Source organism: Cyclopterus lumpus, chromosome 2, assembly GCF_009769545.1.
Source record: "Cyclopterus lumpus isolate fCycLum1 chromosome 2, fCycLum1.pri, whole genome shotgun sequence".
Taxonomy (NCBI): Eukaryota; Metazoa; Chordata; class Actinopteri; order Perciformes; family Cyclopteridae; genus Cyclopterus; species Cyclopterus lumpus.
The window spans coordinates 5,724,819-5,749,775 of record NC_046967.1 but is presented as its reverse complement, the minus strand read 5'-3'; the positions used below and the strand labels follow the sequence as shown (position 1 = coordinate 5,749,775).

General features: G+C 44.2%; 3 protein-coding genes across 4 annotated transcripts; 1 reads left to right on the top strand and 2 right to left on the bottom strand.

Annotated features, from left to right (window-relative positions):
- Positions 1 to 450: 450 nt before the first annotated feature.
- On the top strand, positions 451 to 7,791 carry fam117ba (family with sequence similarity 117 member Ba). The gene is made up of 8 exons (XM_034551803.1): positions 451 to 968; positions 2,616 to 2,867; positions 3,321 to 3,404; positions 3,496 to 3,606; positions 4,213 to 4,356; positions 4,481 to 4,688; positions 4,801 to 4,921; positions 5,600 to 7,791. Exons 2-8 carry the CDS (start codon positions 2,847 to 2,849, stop codon positions 5,823 to 5,825), a joined length of 915 nt encoding a protein of 304 aa, XP_034407694.1. The 5' UTR covers positions 451 to 968; positions 2,616 to 2,846; the 3' UTR covers positions 5,826 to 7,791.
- ical1 (islet cell autoantigen 1-like) lies at positions 7,677 to 19,057 on the bottom strand. 2 transcript variants are annotated; one of them, XM_034551781.1, is made up of 14 exons: positions 18,952 to 19,057; positions 18,210 to 18,246; positions 17,978 to 18,128; positions 15,892 to 15,964; positions 15,141 to 15,264; positions 14,817 to 15,015; positions 14,612 to 14,737; positions 14,415 to 14,513; positions 14,172 to 14,257; positions 13,338 to 13,390; positions 11,288 to 11,407; positions 10,022 to 10,345; positions 9,812 to 9,934; positions 7,677 to 9,655 (listed from the first exon to the last, which is right to left on the bottom strand). In XM_034551781.1, exons 2-14 carry the CDS (start codon positions 18,218 to 18,220, stop codon positions 9,540 to 9,542), a joined length of 1,605 nt encoding a protein of 534 aa, XP_034407672.1. In that variant the 5' UTR covers positions 18,221 to 18,246; positions 18,952 to 19,057; the 3' UTR covers positions 7,677 to 9,539. The 2 variants fall into 2 exon arrangements, with proteins under 2 accessions (XP_034407672.1, XP_034407681.1); XM_034551790.1 differs by lacking the exons at positions 7,677 to 9,655; positions 9,812 to 9,934; positions 10,022 to 10,345 and adding an exon at positions 10,355 to 10,779.
- A 686-nt stretch (positions 19,058 to 19,743) lies between these two features.
- Positions 19,744 to 24,095, bottom strand: wdr12 (WD repeat domain 12). Its single transcript, XM_034553183.1, has 13 exons — positions 23,905 to 24,095; positions 23,467 to 23,561; positions 23,029 to 23,123; positions 22,724 to 22,830; positions 22,332 to 22,447; positions 22,081 to 22,235; positions 21,937 to 21,982; positions 21,762 to 21,847; positions 21,507 to 21,647; positions 21,304 to 21,409; positions 21,071 to 21,203; positions 20,143 to 20,215; positions 19,744 to 20,036 (listed from the first exon to the last, which is right to left on the bottom strand). Exons 1-13 carry the CDS (start codon positions 23,943 to 23,945, stop codon positions 19,959 to 19,961), a joined length of 1,272 nt encoding a protein of 423 aa, XP_034409074.1. The 5' UTR covers positions 23,946 to 24,095; the 3' UTR covers positions 19,744 to 19,958.
- Between the last annotated feature and the right edge of the window lie 862 nt (positions 24,096 to 24,957).

The window sequence follows — 24,957 nt, the reverse complement described above, 5'->3', positions numbered from 1 at the left end:
ATAAATGTTAATTTGTTTAAATGAACAGACTTCCCATCAGTTGTCGCACGAGGGCGACATTTCCTCTCCCCAGCTTGTTTACCTCGCCCTCCGCCGTCTGCTCCACGCGCCATAGCAACTGCAGCATCAGCACGAGCGGCGCAGCGTTCGGTGCGCTACGTCAGAGCTCTCCTTCGGTAGCGTCAAGTCTGAGAGGCGACCGGAACTGCACCGGAAGTTGGGCGACCTTCATTCAAAATAATATAACATTTCCTTACTTAAATAATTAACACGGCCCCACTTTGAATCACTCGTAATGTCAGTTGATATTGTGCGTTCTTCCAAAAACCTTGCAGTAAATTAGCACAAACCATTAAACTCCCGGTACACCTGTTAACTCTTTTTTTGGAATTTAAAAAAAAAAAAAATACTTTTACTTTGAAAACAATGACCGCGCTTTCCCGCGTGTATTGCTCCGCGCTTCACACTGGTACCTCTCCTGTCGTGTCAACCGAGGCTAGCACAGCATCACCACCTTCTTCTCTATCCCCCTTCTGTATTTTCTGTAATTTTTTTCCGTCGTTTTCCCGACATTCCTCGGGACAACAATCTCCTTTTTTTTTTTTACTATTTTTTCTTCGACCAGGAAGCGTTTCGGTGGCCGCTCCAGCCGTCGTGCCGCATCAGCCGGGGGGGGGGGGGGAAGAAAAAACATCCATCCGCGACGACGAGGAGGAGGCAGGTTGCGAACACAGCAACGCCCATTTTGACACCTCCCGTCTCGCTGCCGTCTACGCGCACGGCGTTTTAGTGTCTTTTCTATGTCCGCTTGTTTATATCGAAGAGGCCTTTTCCTCACGTAGCCTACACCGTCGGTTCCCAGCGCGTCGTTAACGTCTCCGAGTGGCGGCGGATATCAACCGGGAGCTGGGGAGCCGTGGACCTCCATGCTCTTCTACATGCAGCGCAGCTCGATCACGTTTCTGCAGGTGAGCGTGTTTCTCTCCTCTCTCGCACACACGCGCACACGCTTTAATCTCAACATGGACGATGCTCTGCTTCTCGTGTGGCGTTGCATGCAGTAGGTTTTGATGATGGTGATTATATCACGTGGGGGGGTGCATGCCAGTCTCCCAGTAAACAAAATGTGCTTTTATGATGTGCATGTGATTGTGTTGATAATTGATATTCAGGGAGCATTTATTATTTATTTTTTATTCCCCAAAATGTTTATCTCTGCTTTAATCCTATTTCGTATTATAAAACCCAGCAATTTGCAAGATAAGTGTATGTATTAGTATTGTGCGTGGCCGTGAAGTCTTCTTGTTCCATTAGTTTTCTTTCCATTGGCACAGTTAAGGCAGGTGTGTTAAACTAGAGCTTTACCAATGCATTGATTAGTCCGTCAACAGAAAATTAAACCACCGTTTAGGTCATTTGTTAAAAGAAAAAGCAACTACAAAGAAGATATTTGCTGTTTTCTCAACTATGATGTATTGTGAATAGTATATAGTAGTTAATTGAATCTTTCTGTTTTGGACTGTTGGTTGAACAAAATACTGGGCTTTTATATGATTAATGGTGAAGATAGTAGATTTACGTCCCATGCTTATTAGTACTTTTGCTCTTGGTGGATCAATAAAATATGTATCTGTTATGAGCTTATCTGGTTTAAAGGGATCCCCGCAAACTTAAAATAGTGCTGTTACTGTCTGCCATTGCATTGCACATGGCAGAGGTAACATAAAGACGGCTGAGCATCTTGCTGAGAGACCTCTGATGCCCAAACACACACACAGTGAGTGTTAATGAATGAAGACCAGTCGGTCCTGTTCCCTAGCAACAGCGATGTGTGCTGGTCAAGGCCACCCCCCTTGCTCCTGGACCAGCACTGCCAGTCGATGATGCTGTGTGTTTGTACATGCATGTTGTCAGTAAGATGCTCTTCAGGGGGGTGGGGGGGCAGCCATGCCACAAAAAATAAATAAACGCATTCTCGATGCTGCAAGGTGCTTTGCATTGAATTAGAATGGATTATGTTGTGTGTGGCTTTATTAATGCTGCATTGTTGTTTAAACTGGTTGTTTAAACAAGTATTTTTCATTAAAAATGTCAATCACAATTAACTTGCAAAGTCAAACTCATTAGCAGTAAAACAAGATTATTTGCATGGTTCAGTACACGTAGGAGTTTTGGTGCTCCAGCTTTACATAGCATGGCATTGTTTTAAAAGGTATGGTTTGTTTTTCGATGCTAATCTGAAATAAGTCATCAGAGTTGTTGCCGGCTGACAACCCGCAAGGACCCATGGGTGTCTGAATCAGGGTCAGTCGGGTAGAAGCCAGCACTTGTCCCCTCAGTGCCTCCCCCCTGCTTTAAGCTCTTTTAATGGCATTAACCAGGGCGGGGGGCATATCTGCTCTGCCCAGCACGGGACGGATTAACATCAATCTGGCAACGCACACACACTCCTAGACACATATGCACATACACACACACAAACCTAGACAGACACACAGAGCAAGACAGTCACAAGCTAATCCTGCAGGCCAGCTGTGTGTCGATGATTTGTTGTTGTTGTTGTTGTTTACATCGACACGGCATACCTGACTCGCCTCTCTCCCTCTTTCTTTCAGACGGCATCCGTGGCCTTATCGTCCCACATATTCCCGAGGTTCTCTTCCGCGTCTTCCGGCATCCCCCGCCTCTTCCGCTGAGGGCCTCCCCCCTCCCCTTCCGGACTCCTCATTCTCCTCTCGGTCTCCCGCCATTGCGTCCAGCTGTGGCCCTCGCAGGGCGCGCTCGCTGGCTCCCACCTGACAGGTCCTTGGCCTCAGGACGACAGCCAGCACCTGCAATCCCCCTACATGAGGGACAAGGCGACGCAGGTGGGTGTGTGTGTGTGTGTGTGTGTGTGTGCGCGTGCTAGCATTTGCTAAGTAATGCTAACATCAACAATGCTTGCAACTGCAATGACAACATACGGATGTTTAGCAAATGTATTGTTTTCCATGTATGTCTTAGTTTGTTAGCATGCTAGTATTTGCTAGCACAGCTGCAATGCTAACATGCTGACGTTTAGCAAGTCTAATGTTTTCCATGTTCGCATGCTAGCATTTGCTAATTAGGCACAGGGTGATAACCCAATACAATAATGGCCTGTTTTATGAGTTTGCATGCATCCAAGCACAAACAATGAATTGCATTATTGATGGCTTTTTTTTTACAGGTCTGGGTTTTATTTTGTTCCTGTTTCGCTGTTTAGTGCATCTGTTTGATATTTGGCTCTAACCCTACTGTGTGTGTGTGTGTGTGTGTGTGTGTGTGTGTGTGTGTGTCAGACCCCCAGGGCCTGGGCAGATGAGAGGAGGAGGGGCTCTCACAAACGCTCGGCCTCCTGCGGGAGCACCGACCAGCTCAAGGAGGTCAGTCTCTTTCCTGAATCTACGGCCCAAATATACAAACAGTTGGACCGGAAGAGGCCGTCATTAACAAGATCTGTCCGTCTGTTTCCAGATTGCCAAATTGCGTCAGCAGCTCCAGCGCAGCAAACGAAGCAGCCGCCATCGGAGGGATAAAGACCGCAAGTCCCCATTCAATGGCAGCCACACCATCATCCAGTCGCAGGTAATCAATGGAGACCGCACAGACTCGGCTCCCAGAGGAACTGCCTCCCCTGATCCGGAGAGTTTTGAGGACGTCCCACTCTTCCTCATGTCCCTGTCTGGCTCATGTCTCCTGAGAGAGAAGGACTGGTTGGAGTTATCATGCAACTTTCTTTTTTTTCATAATAGCTTTGACAAAAGCTCATTCCTGATACAAAGAGCTGCCGGCTAGCAGGAGCTTTTTTGAAAAAGATAAAGCGCTTCCCTCCCCTTTATAAAACGTGCCATTTACATTATTCGAAAAGTTTGATTATTTCAATTTTGTGCATTTGTGATCAGATGTTTAACATAAACATATCTAGTACCAGTTTTATGAACAACGATATGTAATAGTTAAGCCGCCTGTACTTCCAATGAAACCGTGTTTTTGTTATTGTGTGGGAGGGAAAGTTGTTATTTGTCATATATTTATGATTTATGGTTAGCTATGTCGGTATTACAAGTGCGTCTGTAATTCCTCCTGCTTGTGCTGAGCAATACGACGACATATGAACTATGTATTTCTGTTTTTCCTGCAGTCGCACTGCAATTAAAATGAACTGTTGGGGTCTTTGTGTGTGTTTTGCAGTCATCAATGCCCAAGACCATCCTGATCCCCATCCCCATCTCCAAGTCATCGGCCCCTCGTTTCCGCAACAGCGTGGAGGGCCTTAACCAGGAGATCGAACGCATCATCATCCGAGACACGCCTGAGAAGGACGAGACCATTGTTGTGAGTTCTGAGCACTTTCTGGTGTTCAGAAGATGAGTTGTTCACTGAAATCAGTTCCCACCGCTGTCCGGGGTTTAAGCCCCCGGTGCTACGTTGTTATTGTGACCTCATTTGTGCTTGTCAGCCACAGGACGTCCCAGATGGGCACCGCGCGCCCCCACCGGTCCCCCCACGGCGCAGCAGCAGCACCCGCAGCATCGACACGCAGACCCCCTCAGGGGGCGGCCTGAGTGGTAACCATAGCAACAGCAGTAGCCGCCCCGACTCCATTTCGCCCTCCTACCTCACCGTCCTCAATGACACGGGTGGAGGCAGCCCCTATGAGGACAAAGGTGGAAACACACCACACACTGTACACGTGCCCTGTCAGTCTCTTTGAGCGTGATCTGTTGCTCGCCGCGACCTTTGACCTCCAGTCTCTCCCCCCCTCTGCCCTGTCCTCAGAGTTGGGCCCCTGCTCCCCGCTGCCCAAGTACGCCGCCTCTCCCAGACCCAACAACAGCTACATGTTCAAGAGGGAACCTCCAGAGGGCTGCGAGAAGGTCAAAGTGTCCGAGGAGACCATGTGAGTAGAATATCTGGACAAAACGTGTTAAAATATACAGGATATTTACGTTAAAAAAAAAAAAAAGAATAATCAACCTGCCTTTGGAAGTATTCTTTATTTTATTATATTGTGAACAAATCTTATATACCGACTGTGGCTCAGTGGTGACTCAGGATAGTCCTTCAATCAGAGGATCGGCGGTTCGATCCCCGGCTCCACTTGTCCATGTCGATGTGTCCCTGGGCAAGACACTTAACCCCAAAATGTCTCCCATTGCTGGTCTACGGTGTATGAATGTTAGTTAGTCCTGACGAATCTTAGCCCCTCCCATCAGTGTGTGAATGGGTGAATGATGACATGTAGTGTTAAAGAGCTTTGAGTGGTCGGAAGACTAGAAAAGTGCAGGTCCATTTACCATTTATAAATAGAAAAAAACAACTATTTAAATTAAATTAAACACACTGTCCCTGGGTGACATGGTACTTCATAACCAAGAACACACACACTAGTTTATTTACTCAATCCCACATTCACCATCCTGCTGCCCCAAATACTCACTTGAGCACCAAATGTGGATTATTCCGCCGTTAAAAATAGTCCCCAACAAACAATGTATACACGTTTCCTTGTAAAATATGACGTAACCACGGCACTTGTTGTCGGGGGCTAAATGTGTCCCTGCATGTGTGCTTCCAGGCTCAAACCCCTGCAGGAGCTCCCACCCTTCCTGTGTCCCGACCGCAACAAGGTTAACTTCATCCCCAACAGCGGCTCCGCCTTCTGCCTCGTCAGCATCCTCAAGCCCTTGCTGCCCACCCCGGACCTGAGCTTTCGCTCCGCGGTGGGCCTCCGCAGCCATTCCCCGTCCCTCGTGCCTCTGTCCACCCAGCCCTGCCTGCTGGAGGAGCCCGAGAGCTTCTGACGGCCCACGACGGCTTTAAAGTCAACGCCCCCCAACCCCTAGACAAAAGAAACCCCGCCTACTTTACCAGATCAGAAACCCTTCTGCTCCAAAAAAATAAAATAATTAAAAAATGCCTTCAGCATGCCAGCTAAGCTCTCTCCTCCTCAGACGACCACCACGCGAGAGTCCTGCAGCGCGAGCGCGGCTAACATTTCATCGCTTTCTTCTACCTTCAGTGCTGGATATGTTCCTGTTTTTTCGGGGGAGGAGAAAAGGGACAGACTCTTTGATTTCATCGTATTATACCATGGCGCCTTTCCACGGACATATCTCTTTTTTCTATCTGTAGTTATTTATCTTGATGTATAAAATATGCCTTCCATTATTTGAAACGAAGAATGAAGAGGAAAAAAAAGGGTTGTTGGTTTCCTTGGCGACCAAGAGTTTGGAGGCTAATTAATTGGTGCTGCCAGATATAACGTAGCAAAACTTGAACGGTCGCGACGAGGAGACGTTGGAAATGTGCCTGATATTTCAGACTGCTCAGTTTCGCTAAAGCGGCGCGGTACTCAGATCATGTCCGTTTGTCGAGCACTGCGGCGGCCATAGATACATACAGAGGCGGGGAAGTGAGGTGGTCCTCATAAACAATCCATATTTAGACCACCTAAAGTGACTTAAATCCAGAAGTCTGTTGTGTACTTCTATCAGCCGTTTACTGGTACAAGCTGATGCCTCCGACGCGTAAACTGGTAGCAGGGAGCTGATTACACCGCCCCCTGCTGGCCAGCGTGTGTATCTATGGGAAACGCGGGCCAGGGCTATGACATGTGCAGCGTGTTCCACCCGTGTCCGCCTGCCCCCCTTCTTCCTCAGCGCCCCCTCTTTTTAATCCACTACAACTCCATCCCCTTCTGTTCCTCCTTTTTATTTCCAGCTCTCGCTTTCATTTTTTTTCCCTCGCAGATTTTCTCTTGTGTCTTGCTCTGCTAGTATCGTGAAATGTGTCCAGACAGAAGGGGGGGGGGATGGGGGGTGATGATCCCAAATACACCGAAGACCACGTGGGTACACAAGTATCCAACATTAAAGACCCTGCAAATTTGGTGTTACAAGTATTTGTCCCAATCTTTGAGCTGCACTTGTCAATATACAGTTGGACGAATCAAATGAGGAAAATCTTCTCCTGGCTGCAGTTCACCTTTAGCGTCTTTCTGCTCCTTGTTTTGGTTCATTTGAGGTCTTACATTCTTTTGAATTGAAACCCTGAGCTGAAAGTGACATACATACAATGTGATTGACGTCCGTGCTCCGACTCCTCCCTCCTGTAAATGTCTTTACTACTAGGAATGTACTGGATCTGTAAATAACGAGGCACACTGTGTTTGTATTATCAACTGACAAAGATATGTATCTGAATGAGTCAACAATTGTACCATACCCTTCTGTCTTTTTCTCTGCTGATTACTGTGAATTACAACATGTCTCATTATTGTGTATAATAATGTATTTATTTATCAGGAGTGTAATTGGGGTCTCCAGAGAATTTGAACCGAGAATAGATTACATCACCCATCTCAGGTTGTAGTGGATAAGACACACGCAAGATGTACTAACGCTAAGTCTACAATACTAGGAAGGGAGCAGACCAACAGCTGCTACCCACGTAGCCGAGTTCCACTTGCTGGTAAAACAATCACACACCGACGCGGTCCCATTTGTCTTTTTTTTTTTTTTAAAGACTTCTGTTTACAAAAATAAAAAAAGTAGTTTAAAAGAGAAGATTCATTATTTTTTTCAATTTCCTTCTCAGTGAATAAACAGCATTTTTGGAACCGAGCTCAACGCGACAAAAATTCTCAACAATGATTTCTTTGTTTGCTTGTCCAGTTTATTGGAAACAGAACTGCCAAGTTTTAATCTGTTCCCTTCAGTGAAATAAAAAGGCATAGTTGAATTAAATAAAGCATTTGTGATTGACTTGAGAAATACATTCTTTTGTTGTGTAAATCAAGAGTAAACGGTAGAATACATGATGCGACAGAAACACAAGCACAGTCGTCTCCCAAAACCAAAGAAGTGACAGGTTCTGTGTAGTGGGGGTCTATTTCCCCCAGAAAAGCAGATACTAATACGCAGCTTATATAAAAAGAGTTGTTTTTTCCTCTCTGATCACTTTTCTCCCTTGAGTGAGATCTATACAGGCACACAACTGAAACTGAGGATTTGGTGGACGTGATATTCACATCTCAACAACTTAGGTATACTTTTCTTTTTACCAATTTACCATAATGATAATAATAATAAGACTTTAGAAACCCGACTGCATCATCATTTTGGAAAACATTCAAAACCAGTTGGTGGCATTTCCCTCAAACATACAAATGAAATCAGAAATACACGGTAATAGTTCTCCAGTGTTGATTCTCTTCGCATAAAATAGATTTCAAAAATCCATCTGTGAATTCTGAAAATACACAACACAGAGTTAAAAAATACAGTATTTCACTCGTTATATTAGTGTTACTTTAGTTTTTTAATGAAAATAAATACAGTTTGATGCAGCTTCTGTGCCGTTAGTTGCAGATTTATAGGACTTAAATAACCCACCCGACCCAAAAGAAAACCACGGCAAAATAAATGTTTCAACTTTCACAAAAAAATGTTTTCTTGGCTTGGGACTTGAGACTGATCTCAAACGTGTATTAGTTTGGACAGTGTGCCTGTAATCTGGCTCACGGGTCAGAGTCGCCTTTAGACCAGACAACGGAGAATCTCCTGAGGGAGCTCAGTGAAGCATCACATCTTTCATCAAACCGCTGGAGTCTTCAGGATCCAGAGTTTGTGAAGAAACATCGGTACCCCGTTACTGGAGCGATGACATCACACATGTAGAGGAGGGGAAGTTCTTAATTAAAAGACATGGCCATCGCGGCGGGCTAACGGATTCTACTGCTGCAAATGTCTCGGACTCGTCACATAATTCTAAACTTTTGTGCACGTCAGAATTGTGTCGGGAACTCCTTAACTGAACCAGCTGTCCAGCACGGTGATCCACTCCATAAGGGTCAGCACTGTTACACCATGAAAAAGTATGAGTTAAAGGGATAGTTTGGAAGTGGGTTTGAATGAGGTACGTATACATAGTTAGTGTATTACCTTGTTATGGATGGGAGCAGCACCAAAATATATTTTAGCCACTTAAAAACAAATCGTAAGTAACGATAACTATAAGTAACACACTGACTGTATATATATATAAGTACATCATACAACAATCCTTCAAAACAATACCTTTAAGTCCAAAGACAGCTGGATAAGCCACTTCTCTTGGTGGTACCGGCCCCTGCTGTGACAATCATGTGCTTCCATGATTAAACAACAGTAAGCCGTCAATAGAGACTCTTTTTTTACACCCTAAGACCCCTGTGACAAACAAACACACACCCAAACGCCGCAAACATGAACTAAACAGAACCCCCCCCACAAAATAAACCTGGAACCCAAATATTCTCTCCGCTTGCTGCGATAAATAAAAGGTAACAAACCAAAATGAGGTTTTCTGAAGGTCAGTAGCTCCACGTGGAGCGTTAACAGTCATCGACAAAACTGCAGAAGCGCTTTCCTTTTCCGGTGTGAAACAACAATTTCCAGTGTAACGCACAATATGTATTCAGAAGTGTGGATATGTACACATATCTCCTGGTAACTAGTGTGTGTGCATCAATGTCTCTAGGCATTGAGGAGCTCGTCTGGGGTGCGTCCAATGGCGTCGGGGTTGGAGAGGGGGTCCAGGTCTGCAAACAGGTTGTACCAGGCGGACATGTCTTTGGATCCACCTGGAGCAGCTGTCGTCAGAAGAAAGTTGAAGTTTAGCGACTGTCTGTGAATATGTATAACTGACATGAGAAGGGCCTGCTTTGTTACGCTTTGTCAAAATCTAGTTTGAAGACGTTAATTATCTCAGCAGGTAAATTAATTCAGATTAAATAAGATGAACTTACAGCAAATTTGAGACAAAAGCACCGAACCGTTAGCTGCTGCACTTGCGCCCGGATGAGCCAATTGGCCCTGCTCGGGAGGCGGCTGCAGGGGCGGAGCCTGGAACATGGGCGGGGTTGACCAGCCTAGGAGAAAAAAAGAAAGAGTGATGAGAGCGATGGTTGGCGTGCTGCGGCAAGCTCGTCCCTCCAGCAGAGCACAGTGGGGCTGACCTGTGGAGCTCAGACTGTGATCCAGCAGCTGGGAGGGCAGAAAGCCTGTGGGGCTTGAGAGGGAATGCGCCACCGGCAGGCCACCTGCCTCCACGCCAACTGCCTCCCCGCCACCTGCCTCCACGCCACCTGCCGCCCCTGTGCTCGGCTGAGGAGCGCTGGGAGTGTCAAACAGCCCGAAGGCGTCCTGCCACTCTCTGCTGAACTCGTCGACGGCCCCTGGGCCCGGGCTGAGGAGGTCTTTGAGGAAGGCCATGTCACCCCGCTCGCCATCCTCCTCGTCCGGTCCCAGCCCTGTCCCGGCACCTGAAAGCAGACCCCCACCTAGAGGGAAGGGAGTAGAACAGGGAATAAATACACCTCAGTGGATTCTGTTGTTTCTTAGCAGATTCAGGTCACCGTGAAAAAGAAAAACAAGGGCAGAAAATACTAAAAAGACCACACCCTATTAAAGAGGGCTGGAACATGATGAATTTTCCATGCTTACAGTCTTTATTGTAGTTAAAGAAAACGCTGCATGTTGAGCTGTTTTTATGTGTATTGTATTTATATAAACTGCCAATCAGAGGTTTGGGGGCGAGTCACCTATATATTGATATTAGATTATTTCCTTCAATAAGACAAAAAACAAATGTAATATTCCCATTTGAAATAGTTTGGATCCCAATAGAAGAAGAATTAAAGTTGAGTTGCAATCCACAGCTTTCAGCCTCTCAATCGAGTGACATCAGGTTGAATCCACCTTTTTCTCAGCAGACCTATGAAAGACAGGTGCAAGCGATGACATCACTGGCCACCTAATGTCAATAAATTGCAAGAGCTTTCCGTCTGTTTGGGCATCAAATATTTTTTATATAGGAATCACTGCTCTTGATCTTAATCTTGACTAGCCGGCAATCCAACAACGTATGATGACATCACATGATGCATTTTGGGTAACACCATGAGGGAGTTATTCATGGTGTTTCAAAAAAATGCCAAAGTATTCCTTTTAGCAGATGAGATGTCAACACAGCTGCCCACAGGTCACTGTAAATGATCATGGAATGTCAAAGGAGTGAGTCTCAGAAGTGAAGAAGACGCTTGAGTGTTTTCCTAAATGACAAGTGATGGAAACAAAGCCTCTTGCTTTCAGACAGCCAGACTGAATCCAGATCCAAAGTGCAAAAAAAGGAAGCAGGGTTATAAAAAATATCCCAGGAGAGGTGAAATTGTGTCAGAATCAGCAGGCGGTAGGAGAAACAGAGCGACAGCAGGTCGGTTTACCAGAGGCAGGCAGCTGTGACAGGCCTCCAAAGCCCCAGGGCTCATGCAAGTCTCCACCCTGAGGAGGAGGAGGCCGAGGCAGGTCACAGGACATCAAACCATCACTGATGTGGGCGGGGTCTGAAAAGGAGGGCACATTATTTGACAGTGTGACTACAACTATCCAGCCTACCATGAGGGTTGTTCAAAAGCAGCTTCTTACATTACAATATTACTTTGATACTTTTGTGTATTTATATTGCATATTGCTAAACACAGGTACAATTACAATTTGACATTTTTTGTGGTGTATGTTTCCACCCAAAAATGTGAAAGTAAACTCAGCTTACTATACAAAAATCTACAAGACTGAATTAGGACCATTAAAATTAAAGATCACAGAGCTGGGGGAGGAGGGTAATATTCATAGCAATAAACTTAGATGTCCTCTAAGATTAAAGTGGTAGATGTACGAGAAAGAAAAAGAGAAAACACTTAAAGCAGCTCATAAAACACCACAGATGCTGCTGCTTGCCGTGTATTATGCCTGCAGTGCATCACCTAATCAAATAATACTTTGCAATTGGATTTAGTACTAAGGAAATACTGGTAATTTTAGCCCAGAGTATCATAATCATCCAGACTTTGAAGAAAAATTGAATAGCCGCAGAACTGATTTGGACAAGGTGATAACTTCTGTGCATCAGGAACTTAAAAGGCAATAAACAGATGCACGGATATCATACTGTTCCATACTGTTGCACCTCCTCACTCATGGCTGTGGGTGATGGGTGGGTCGCTCCAACCTTATAAAGTGAAGCGATGTGGTTCCTTTAAATGACTTCATAGTCGCAAAAGGTATCCACGTTTCCCCCGTAAATATATACGGTTTTATTCTTGTGAGTTTTTCCCTCTCAATGTTACCCCTCTCCTCCAGCTGCGTACTATTATTATTAATTTACCTTCAATGATTATTGTCATCAAACTACTTGATTTGTCTGCAATAGTTCCATCTAAGCCCTCTGTTTTGTCTGTTGCATTTAAAATACTCTAAAAAGTTAATTAAAGCATTTTATATTATAAATTGACACAATAATATTTGCCTTTCTCTCGAAGCATAATGCACCCATTCACTACATGTGGCTCTGTCTTATGGGGTCAGATCAGTCTCAATAATTGCAAATGCACAAAGAGAGACTTACAAATGCAAACACAAGATTTACAAATGCGCACAGAACAATTTACAAATATGTTCGATTTACAAATGCACAGAGAAGGATTTACAAATAAATTAGACTCACAAATGCACGTAGAACGACGTGTCTGTGTTTATTTATTTGTCAATCGCACTGCATTTGTTTGTGGATTTTTCACGTGTGTGCGGATTTATGAGACTCCCCTGCCGTGGCTAGATCCGCAAATGCGTTTTTTTCAACATAGACCTAGCTGTAGCCAATCAGATGTCGCCCTCATTTTCAGCCAATCACATGAGCGCACGGGGCTGCCAGTGTTACAGTTGCGCAATTTGCAGAGGGATATACAATTAATGTACACCCCCCCCCCCCATTGTTGTAAGTCATTGAAAGTTCGGTATAATCTTGTAAATCTTGTAGAAAGCTGTGTGAGCCCACGGGTGATGTTGTGTATACATATATATATCTATAATATTAATGTTATGAACCCAAACACGAGGGCGTTAGATATTCCGACGTTTATGGGATGTCCACAACAAGTATAAAGCAGAAATAGTGGATGACGGAAGTTATCCACGGAGTAAAGCCACGGAGATAAGCCACGCCCCTCTAAGGCACAAATAAAGTGAAGCAATCCACAAACAAATGCAGTGCGATTGACAAATAAACACAGAGACGTCGTTCTGCGTGCATTTGTTAGTCTAATTTATTTGTAAATCCTTCTGTGTGCATTTGTAAATCAAACATATTTGTAAATTGTTCTGTGCGCATTTGTAAATCTTTGTGTTTGCATTTGTAAGTCTCTCTGTGTGCATTTGCAATTATTGAGACTGATCTGACCCCATACTGTCTTTCAGCCTACAGGGGCCAGCACATACCTGAGCCAGAGGCACTTCCTGATGGCTTGTTGTCGTCATCCAAGGACACCAGACTGAGGAAGAAGGAAGGAGGAAGGGAGGGAGAGGAAAAACAATGAGAGCCTTATCAAGCTGGCGAGACGCAATATGCTATTTTTAGCAATGCAGTAGCCTTGGTAGAAGTAGTAGATTTGGAGCTGCAATCTCAGTATAGATTCACCTTTTCTAAAACACTCAACTACCGCTCATCACACGTAAAAAGCTGCCACTTACGTGTGAGTGAACATGGCCCCGACATCGTGTTTGATGAAGACATAGCTGAGGTGATTGTGTGCAAGAATACAATGGCTGACGGGCTCAGTGGTGAGCAGGGTCATCCTTCAGGATCGGCAGTTCGATCCCCAACTCCGCTAGCCATGTCGATGTGTTCTTGGGAAAGACACTTAACGCCAAAATGTCTCCCATAGCGGTGTCTATGGTGTGTGAATGTGTATGAATGTTAGTTACTGCTGATGTGCAGGTGGAACCTTAGCTCCTCCCATCAGTGTGTGAATGAAGTGTAGTGTTAAAGAGCTTTGAGTGGTCAGAAGACTAGAAAAGCTCTATACAAGTACAGGTACATTTACCATTTAGAATAGGACAGAGCAGAATTATAGAAAAGGAAAAAAATGCCTGGCAACAGAGAGAGAATGTGTGTGTGTGTGTGTGTGTGTGTGTGTGTGTGTGTGTGTGTGTGTGTGTGTGTGTGTGTGTGTGTGTGTGTGTGTGAGTGTGAGTGTGTCAGTGATGACGGGGCAGGAGAGGACAGTAGCATGAGACATGAGTGTGTTCTACTTTCAACGTGTGTCCTGTCACCGGTCTGTGTTGCTGTGCCGAGGCCTCTCCTTCTTATCCTCTTGTTTCTGCGCCTCTGTTATTTCATCCAGTGGGTCTCGCAGGTCCTGTGCGAAAAAAGAACACGGTCAAATGTAATTCAATAAAAAAAATGTTGTATAGCCCAAAATCACTAATTTGCCTCAGAGGGCTATATAATCTGTACACATACGATGTAGAGACACTTCAGCTGCTGTCCACCAGCATCTCTGAAACCTGAGGTACCTTAAGTGTGGTGAACTGGTATGGGACGTGGCCTCGGAAAGCCTCTTGGATTCCCGACATGGCGTGGGCTGTCTTCTCCCAGAACTGCAGCAGAGTGGTCTGCCACGACAGGATGGACAAAGACATATTTTGAGTAAAAGGAAGATAGATCAAGATACTTAAACGTCGTCACAATAAACTGTTTTACAGACACAGACCTGGTAGGTACAGAGGGAGTGGGAAAGCATGTTGCAGCGGCTCGCTCCCAGCATGTCGACCTTCTGACACACGTCGTTCTTCAGCTTCTCGAACTGGCTCTTCGTCCCTCGGACCTGGGTTTGGACCTGAAAAAGACGAGATGATGGAAACCGTGCACGTACTTCACACCATCACGAGAGCATCTACAAACAAGCGTCCTCCCACCTTGCGGAACTTCTCCAGCTGTTTGTAGGTGTCCGGGTCCAGCTCTTGGGAGACGTCCTTCATCCAGAGCAGAGCCCCTCTGTACTCGGTACGGGCCTTCTCCATGTAACTGACTGTCAGCAGCGTGTCGGCGATGGCGCGCCGCCGGAACGTCTCCACTTCCTGGTGCAAACGGTGGAGCGGCGGGCAGAGTGCCATCCTTTCATGTAAAAAAAAAAAAAAGAAGACTTTCAGAAATTCAGCACAATACCTCGGGGCAAAAATAAACTTTAGGTAGTTCAGAATGCGTCGTAGACATCGGCTTCATCGTTTCAGGCTGCTAACCTCTGCTTGGCGGAGGTGCACAGGGCCTTGCTGGTGGCGTCCATCATGTTGCCGGCCTTTGTGCGATCGTGTTCGGCCTGGAAGCGCAGGAACAGGCCAAGCTCGTTCTCCTCCTGAGACAAGCCTGAAGATACGGCTTAAGGGTTAAGTCTCACATGTCCGCAAAGTACGAAAAATAATGACAATATGGACTGTTTACACGGAAATCTCAACATCTTATTAAATCCCCAGAGGCACCAATATATCTTAAAAATAAATAAAGACAACACAAAGATGACCTCAATCACAGTAAGTAAGTAGAATAGTGACTTCCTCACACCATAACTGTGCTGAGGAGGATACTCCTATCTCTGTTTGAAGCAGTGGAGGACAAAAAAAACTTAAAGCTGTAAATTGAATATATAAAATATATAAATATACTTTTTTTAAATAGGTGCACATTATTATTATTATTATGTGATCTAAAAAGAGTAAAAGGGAATTTTTCATTTCATCTTGATTTTAAGCTTATACGCGTTTCCTCCAAGCATTTTATGTGTAAATATATTAAACACATTAACAGGACCTAGTTCAGGAATCTGGGACCCAAAACAGCTGCAGAACATATCATAAACACATCAAACTGCATCTTCTATTACGGAAACAACGGTTAGTTCAATGTTCCTTGGTTTATCGGACATTATAATGTCTGAAATGAAACGTTATTCAGTGATGAGATGTCAGGCGATAGTCAACTTTGACCGTGACTCACGTGTGATCCTGTGCTGGTACTTCTCGATCACCTTCAGCAGCTCGGTGCACGTCAACTGAACCGAGTGGAAAAACTGCAGAGACAAACAGGCCGGATTAGAATACGTCACAGACCAGTTCCATTTTCAAACACGTGGTTTTCAGATGGTTTTCAGACGGTTTCCGACGTGACCGCTTCACATCTTTCCTGACTTCCTTTAACAGCGTGATGCTCCTTCAGTTAGTCATGGCAACGCAGGCTTCAAGGTCCCTTCGGTGCTGCCGTCCGATAGAAGATTGGAGGACGAAGGGGTCACCTTGACTTTTAGAGCCTCTTAGGCACGAAAGTGCAGTGTGTGTGTGTGTGTGTGTGTGTGTGTGTGTGTGTGTGTTGTGAGTGGAGAGCATTAACAGCCAAGCTCAGACATCTCAATATGGTGGGGGTTCAGTCAATAAACATATAAAAAGCTGGACGGTCTCTCCTCGTTCTCCTGCTAAAATGCGGGTGTAAGTTATATGATTACGGATGTCTGAATTCTATTTAGCCATTTCAGGGTCTTGGTATTGTTCAAGCTGTCGCACTGTCATGGCTTACGGGGAAACCTGACTAGAAAGAGGCTGTTCATTAGTAACACCTGTGTTACCTCAGATTCAGGGCTATTATGCTAGTGGCTAATATAGCCTGGAGCCTCTATCAGTGACGAGGAGCTACAGAGGACTGGTAAACTGGTATACCAAGACTCCCTTGGAAAAGAGATTTTGAATCTCAATGATAATATCTTTGGAAATTAAAGGTTAAACAAATAAATAAATAGAGACAATGGCAAAGCAGAAGTTGTTTGACTGATTTTTTGGGGGGTTACTGTATTAGAGCTTTTATTCTTTTATGTCACATTTTGGGTATCTAGTTACTCAAAATATAACTTTAGAACTTTGTTATTCAGTGGAAACATATCAAGCAGAGTAGAGGCAGGAGGTGACTTGTGTAGTTACTGATTAACTGCAGAATAAACAGTCCACCTTCAGTCTGTCTGCCTCAGCAGTGTCAGATCTCTGGCTCACGACTCCTTCACAACGCACCTCTCTGAATGTTTGTTCCTGCCATCTCTGAGTCACGGCTATACAGCCGAGGAGAAAACAGAGGCGCGTGGGGATTAAACAGCTGCACATCAAGTTCATTTTTTCTGATTGACTAATCTGTGTCCAAAGACACACAAAAAGATGCGGATGAGAGATACAGGAGGAGATGATTCAATAAGGACACACTCACTTTCAACTGGATGACATTTCAAATGGTGCCGATGGTTGAAAAGTTTAACAAAAATGTATTGTAAATATTTAAAATATTGACAGGATTTTCACAGCTGCAATGTGGTGCTAGACGTCTCACATATACTTAGAAGTGTTCTAACTAGGCGGCAGGAAACAATCCCTACAAACAATAATAGACACCTTGTGCCGACACATGCCGACGTTATGACAACGCCTTCTTTGAATTCATTCTGCAGATTCATAATCCCATACAATGACACACAATAAATACTACATGTAGGTTTTATCTGTTACTAGATACTTTTCAGATTAACATTTGACATTTAAAAAAAACATGAGCTTCAACAATACATTGTATGATTAAACCAGTTTTTCTCGGCCCTTTAGTCCTCTCAATAATCATCTCCCGACCCCTGAGATTTATCTTGCGACCCTTTTAGAGGGACCTGACCCTAGGTTGGGAACCAAACTGTAAATCCACCACTAACAGCTACAACAGTAAAATGGTGCACTAACATTGATGCTTCAGTATTAACCATCAATCATACACCGTAGGCACAGCTACAGCTACAGGTGCAATGTTGGTGTCTTCCCAAGCACACATCGACATGGGCTAGCAGAGCTGGGGATCGAACCGCCGATCCTCTGATTGAAGGACGACCCTGCTCACTACTGAGCCATCTCATTCACATATTTACAGGGGGTGAGCCTTTACAGGAGAACATCTCTGACTTAAGCATACAACAATAAAGAAATAATAAGGCACAAGGCAATAATAGGTTTAGCATTAAGTACTGGTGGAATAAGATGGTGTTTTTGCCTCTGTCGTCTCCTACCTCGAGTTTCGCATCGAGGTCAGCGTCTGAAGCCACCACGTACTCATCCTCCTTCTTGCCCGTAGCTTTGATGAGGACCTGCTTGGTCTTCCAGAACTTCTTCTGCATGCGAGCCATGACCGAGCTGTCACTCAGCATGTCCCCTGCAAACCTGGAGCCCAGACTTCAGTCAGCTGTGCCCCAACTTAATAATACGAATTGTATTTACTCAGTTGTGTAATTTCACACATACCCGTCCATCATTGGATATCAGCCTTTTTTATTCTGTTCTGAAAATCGAAGAAATATAGGGGTGATGTTTGAACAAAGATGAAATCACTCAATATAAATATATAGCTAAATATAGCATTCATGTATATTATTAATATTCTTGAAAGTAAAATTATGTTAAAAGACTGGATGTTTCCTTGCTCGGGATCCTCGTCAATCTCGTGTAACAGTCTCAAAGAAATGCATGAAACAATGAATGAAATAACTGGCTGCTGGATGTTTCTGTGACACATAGGGCACAGCAGCGGGCATGACAGCGGGCATGACAACAGCGCCGACAATTGTTTCCCCCCCCCTGAATTATAGAATTATAATGGAGTATAAACTGTTATCGCGGAGGGTTATCTGTGGCTAGAAGAGATGAGGCACCTGCGCCTTCAAGGAGTCAAGAGAATGGAGCGCCAGCTGGCTGTGGAGCAGGTGTTCAGTTACAGGAAAGAAAAGAGCAACGTCATACTGAATATCAACTATACTGTCAACGTTTAACTTGACATGGTATACAAACTGAAAAATAACGTAACGGTAGTCGATAAAAAAAAAGAAACCGGACAGCTCGCGCTTGACGCTTGTGTGCTAGCAGCAGCTTAGCTTGTCGCGACAGGAACATTGCCTCGAGGACATTTAGCTAACTAAGCGACGACGCACTTCCATGAGTCCATGGAAGTGCGTGGTCGGTTAGTTTAAGAGGGGGAACACTGCTTTACCTCGCATTTAGTTTTGTCCCGCAGTCCGAGCATCCACGCGACGCGGCTCCGGCTAGTCTGCTCTGCTGTTAGCCTTCAGAGAAACAGGATATGCAAAGTGCCTTTTGGCGCCGTGTGGACACCAGGGGTCGCTGCTTGACAGGTAACGCCAAAGATCGTCGAATTAAAAGAGACATTCACATGGGATAATTGGCTGCGAAAGTTGAGCTACAACCAGTTTGAATGTATCGCACCTCCAAAGTTAAATGTTTTGCAGTTGTCTACATCAGAAATAAAGCGTGGAAGATGTCCGTGAGGTGTTGAATGTGTATGAAATCAGTAAAAGCAGCACTAGCCATTTTTTCCCCCATTGAAAGCCGACTCGGGTCTCCTCACTTCATTATCGTAGTAAAATAGAAACAACCCGAGTGACACCTCCATTTCAAATCCTCTCTGGTCAAACCAGTCGGAGAGAAAAAAAAAGTCGTTTTCTTTGCTCGCCAAAAACACAAGGGCGGTGATAATGTACTACTGTACATATCAGACATGAAATATCAGACAAACAATAATATTTCAGGAATAATGTCCCAATACATTGGTATATTTACTGATGTCGCACTTCCATCATCAATAGTCCATGAAGCTAAAATGGAGGTAAAGAAACAACCAATGACAAATTAATACAATACTTTAATATAGTTTGTATATGTGGAAAATTAGGTCATTTTCATTTGATCACTGTTGCGTTTCAATTCTAAAATGGCCTTTTACTATCACAAATCTACCATCAAACATTAATGAATGACACATGGATAGAAGAGACAACATTAATTTATAGTTTTCTTGGGTAACAGGAAGACAAAGACAATCCATAAGAAAATATGTGTAAAATTTGAGAGGCTAAAAAATAACCAGAACGGTAAAGAACAAAGCAAGAAATGTTTTGCACTGTACAAAACTCCCAAGTCGCTGCCGCTTTTGTCTGCCTGTCACAACACTGATAATGTCCATCGTTCTTTATTGTCCGTCTACGCCCCAGCATCTGTCGGACAGACCGAGTATTTGTAGGTGTACAGCTTGTTATCTGCACCTCCACTCAACATCAGCTGAAAAAAAAGGGAACAGATACAGAGAGAAAGTTACATTGATTTCATGTATTCAACCGCAGAATATTCTTTATTCTGGGATTAGATTTGTGGAAATCTGTCTCACCCCGCTTTCTGTCCAGTCCACACAAAACACTTTGTCCTCGTGGGCAGCCAGGTCATACAGAGGAGCCTTACAGCTGCAAGACATGAAAGCAACGTGTTAACTTTACTCCCTCAGACAGGAAAAACATATACCAACGTACAATAGCAACAAAAGACATACTTGAGTTTTAAAATGCTGTGGGTGTAGGCTGAAGATACATTTTAAAACTGTATTTTATTCTGACAAAGACAGGAAGCTTCTTCCAGACCGGATGTCCTGCTCTACACGTCCTAAACGACCTGTCATACCTAGACATTATGGCTCATGTTCCAGCTTTTGCTCTCATTAGCAACTTTCCAATTCAGGTCTAAACTGTCAGAAAAAATAAAGACAAACTAGAATGTTTTAAAGAGTAAAGTTGAACAAATGTGGGTGCAAAACCCAATTCCTCAACAAAAAAAAAAACTTTTCATTGAACTAAAGATAAAGAGCCTTGTTTTCGCCTCTGTGATGATTTTTTTTCCCCCAATAGTTTATTCAGCTTGAGAAATGGGATATTTGTCTCAAACCACAAAAAAAATACTTCTTAGGAAAGAAAAACTACCTAAATGACCAAATTTGGAGATACATGTTTTTTTCTGTTCTGTGTAGAGAAATGTATAAATTCATAAGAAAGTATTGAACGATGGACTAACACCATGTTGATTTGATGAATATAACAAACCTATATAGTTCAAGTATTTATACCGCTTTTCCTTGCCGTCAGACAGCCCTTTCCATCAAGGGAACTAAAGCTGTTTTATCCATTATCGCAAAAACAGTACTTTAACCTGGCAGAACACCAGGGGGCGTGTGTCAAACAAACTGTCCCTTTAAGTCCTAATGGAAATAAGTTGCAGAACACTGATTGGAATACAAATTCTACAGATCAATCGCATGCTTCACAGACCTTCGGGTGTCCCACAGTTTGACCAGGTTGTCAAGGGAACCGGAGACCAGCTGGTGCTCATGTGACGGCGCCCACTTCACGGCAGTGACCCAGCCTGTGTGGGAGGTCAGGGACAGCAGCACCAACGACCCATCTGGAGGGGAGAACAGGCATTTTTAAAGAGGGACGACGCTGCTGAAACACCGACAATTGTGTATTTTTGAGAGCCCATTGCAGTGAACATACAGCAGTACCTTTGGTGCGAGGGTCCCACAGTCTGATGTGTCGGTCAGTGCTGCCGGAGGCCAGTCGTCGGCACAGAGGAGAGTAGGAAATACAGTTAAACACTTTGCTGCCCATCTGTAGAAAGGATAAAAACGTTATAATCACAGGAAATGACAAACAAAGAACGTCTTACATACGGCCTATGTTTCTGACCCAGTGTCAGTTTTCTTACCAGCGTAGTCTTCATTCCTCCCGTCTCCACGTCCCACACGCGAATGGTGTGGTCCCATGATGCACTGCAAACTTCCTCGCTGTGGCACCATAGGACAGAGGAGACCGCCTCGTTGTGTCCCGATAACGTCATCAGGGGGGTCTGCGAGACAAAATGGGAGCCTTGTTTTGTTGATGTCATTCAATTAGTCAACTAATGCATCAATGGCTACATCACCAGGTTAGCCGTACTGAAGAGGGATATAGCTCCACTCACCCTGGTAAGGCCGAGCTGTTGAGTCTTCTGTTTCTTCCTCGGCCTGTCGGCAGGTTCTTCAACCTCGTCTGCCTCGTCCGTGGGCACTGGCGGGGGCAAAAGGTTAAAGCATGTTGGGAGAGTTGCTTTTCATTCAGTAATAATTAACATGCAATCAGTCGCTCTGGCGACCTACCTGCCGACCAGATCTTCAACATTTTGTCCCAGGAACCGCTGCAGAACTGTATGGGGAGCCACACAAATGCTTTAACTGATAGACTGTGAAACCCCATATATTGTTCCTACTCACTGGTTCTTCCTGCTATCCATCCCGTTTTACCTTTGAGCCAGTGGGGTCTGTTGCAACAGTGTCGACGCTCCCCGTGTGTCCCCGGCAGCAGTGTCTGGCTTTCACCTTGTTCCTCTCGGAGTTCCACTCCCACAGTAGGAGGGTCTGGTCCAGAGAAGCCGTCAGCAGCAGAGAGGTCAGACCGTCTGCACGGAAACGTCCACACAAGATAGTTTTTTAAAAGGCTGTCGTTATCACAAGCGGAGTGAAATGTCCGCCACTGTCTCCCACATCCCCCTTACCTCTTTTGACCCAGGCTACGTCTTTCACAACATCCACATGTCCGGCCACTGTCATCACCGCCTTGCCCTCCAAAGACCAGATCCTGGCTGTCTTGTCATAGGACCCCGTTAGGATCCTATGACAAAAGATAAACATACAAATAAGCAAAACAAACATCACATTGTTGGCCTTGTTTGGGACATGGACTTAGATGTATCATGTGTAAAAGAAATATCAGTGAAGAAATTATTTTGGGGATTTCTATTTTATCCACCATGGACATGACTATTTGAGAAAACTGAATAGTCTTGCTTGAGAAACCAATGTAGTGTTGCCAGTGTAATGCTGATGAAAAAGGACATGAGAAAATGTAATTTTAAAAATGGGGGAACGTCCCCTCTGCCATCTTTACCATTCAGCATCTGCATCCACAGAGCTAATCCAGTCATCGTGCATCATGCACTCCTCGGGCTCTGGTGCTGTGATCCGCTCTACATACTCTATCTCCACCACGTCTTCCTGAAAACACAGGCAGACACACCAATGCATAAATATCAAAAGGGATGCGTTCACACACAATTCAATCACCATTTGGACTTTTGCTGGTTTAGGCTTAAATCCCACCACGCTCTCCTTCCTTGTGCCGATTCCTACTTCAAAGACGACTATGAAAACATGGCATATCTACTCAGGTCTAAGCAACGAGGCCGGTAATACCGTTGATATGCCTTCTGTGTCCATGTGAGTGGACAGCGACGTTCGCAGGAACTGACCCCTGACCAGGAAGTCGAACTCCACTTTGTTGTGAGATGCTGCGGAATAACAAAACACAAAAACACAATAGATATTAAACATTTAAGAATTTACGCAATTATTTCATGAATTAAACAAACAAGTACTGGGAATTTTGGGAACAGTTTGATATAATTTAGGCTCATCTAATCATAAGCATAATCAAAACTAGTCACAGGCTTATACAAGTGAAACTGATATTAAAATTGCACAGATCTAAATTGTAATAAATCATAAAATGGATTTCCCAGAAGCAATAAAAACTTGATTCAGTTCATATTTTCTGAATAAAAGACAGCCAAGCTTTATATGGAATCTCAGCTTGGTGCCAGAAATAAAACATACAAGAACATTTTGTGTTACCATTTCTCGCCTCCAGCAGCTTGTTGATGACATTGCTGAGGTCCTGCACTTCGGAGACAGCAGGGATGGAAAACGGGACATCATCTACAACATACCTATAAAGAGAGGCGTGTTCTTAGGTTACCACCGGAGGTCACACCCATCAAATACACACACACGAGGGTACTTAATAGATTCGTTTGTCACATAAGTTACTGGAGCACATTGTTAGCATGAGCTAGCTAAACTAACTAGCTTAAAAACAGCAACGACGGGGGTAAGAGTGAAACGTTAGCCTCTCTACACGTATAGTCCACGTGCATTAGTAAAAAGCAGGGTCGTGTCTCACAGTCGCGTCGTACTGTCTACTGGGAGTCACAGCTCGTTAGCCAGCCTGTTAGCCATTCCTGTCCCCTTTTCCAATTCCTACGTTTCGTCAAAAATGGAATGAGAGCTCACCTTTGGTTGTCGGTGAAAAACCTCGCTTGTAACTGTGACATTTTGGTTAACTTCTCTATTTCTCCAACACACCACTAGCAATATATATCTACGGTTTGGCTAAGAAGTTAATCTGTTCCTTCATAACAATGTCGACTCTCGTGCAGTCCTGCCATGTGGTACGAAACCCAGGCGCTTCAGTCGTGCGCGGATGCAGCCGATCGATGATTCGGATCTACGCTCCTCAAGTAATGCCTGCCCCTCAGTAACCCCCATGGATGTATGACGATACCACAGATATGAAAATGCCTTAATGCCATAATTTATGTATAAAATATGTACTCAATGTGATGCAGAAAAATGTCCCCTGTGAGTGTTTTGCTATTATATATTTATGTATGCACCTATCATGTTTATATTAAGTAGCACAAATATAAAATAAGAACAGTACTTGTGTACTAGTAAACAATGAATCCTCCACAAATCATATTAACCTTATATAAGCTTCCATTATGCAATATTATCAGAAAAGACTCCATCAACTTTATTTTTTATTCAGATGATACCCTAATTATATCTATCCAACCAGTTCACTAAACTTTAAACATATCGTAAAGACATAAAAACCTGGATGACCTGGAACTCAACCTAGAGAAAACTGAATTCTAATAGGCCAAGAACATCTCGGGAAATCAATTCTCTAATGATTAAGTTACTCTAGCTGGCATTGCCCTGGCATCCAGCACCACCGTAAAAAATCTCTGAGTTATCTTTGATCAGGACTTGTCCTTTAACTCCCACGTGAAGCAAATCTCAAGGACTGCCTTTTTTCACCTAAGTAACATTTAAGAAATCCGGCACATCCTGCCTCAAAGCATTGCAGAACCATTACTTCACACATTTGTTACTTCTAGACTAGATTAAGATTGATCCATTTTACCCCTCTAGAGAGCTTATGGTACCATATTGCCCCACTAGAGAGCTTATAGTACCCTATTACCCCACTAGAGAGCTGCGCTCGCTGAATGCGGGGCTACTTGTGGTTCCTAAAGTATTACAAAGTCTCCATTGCAC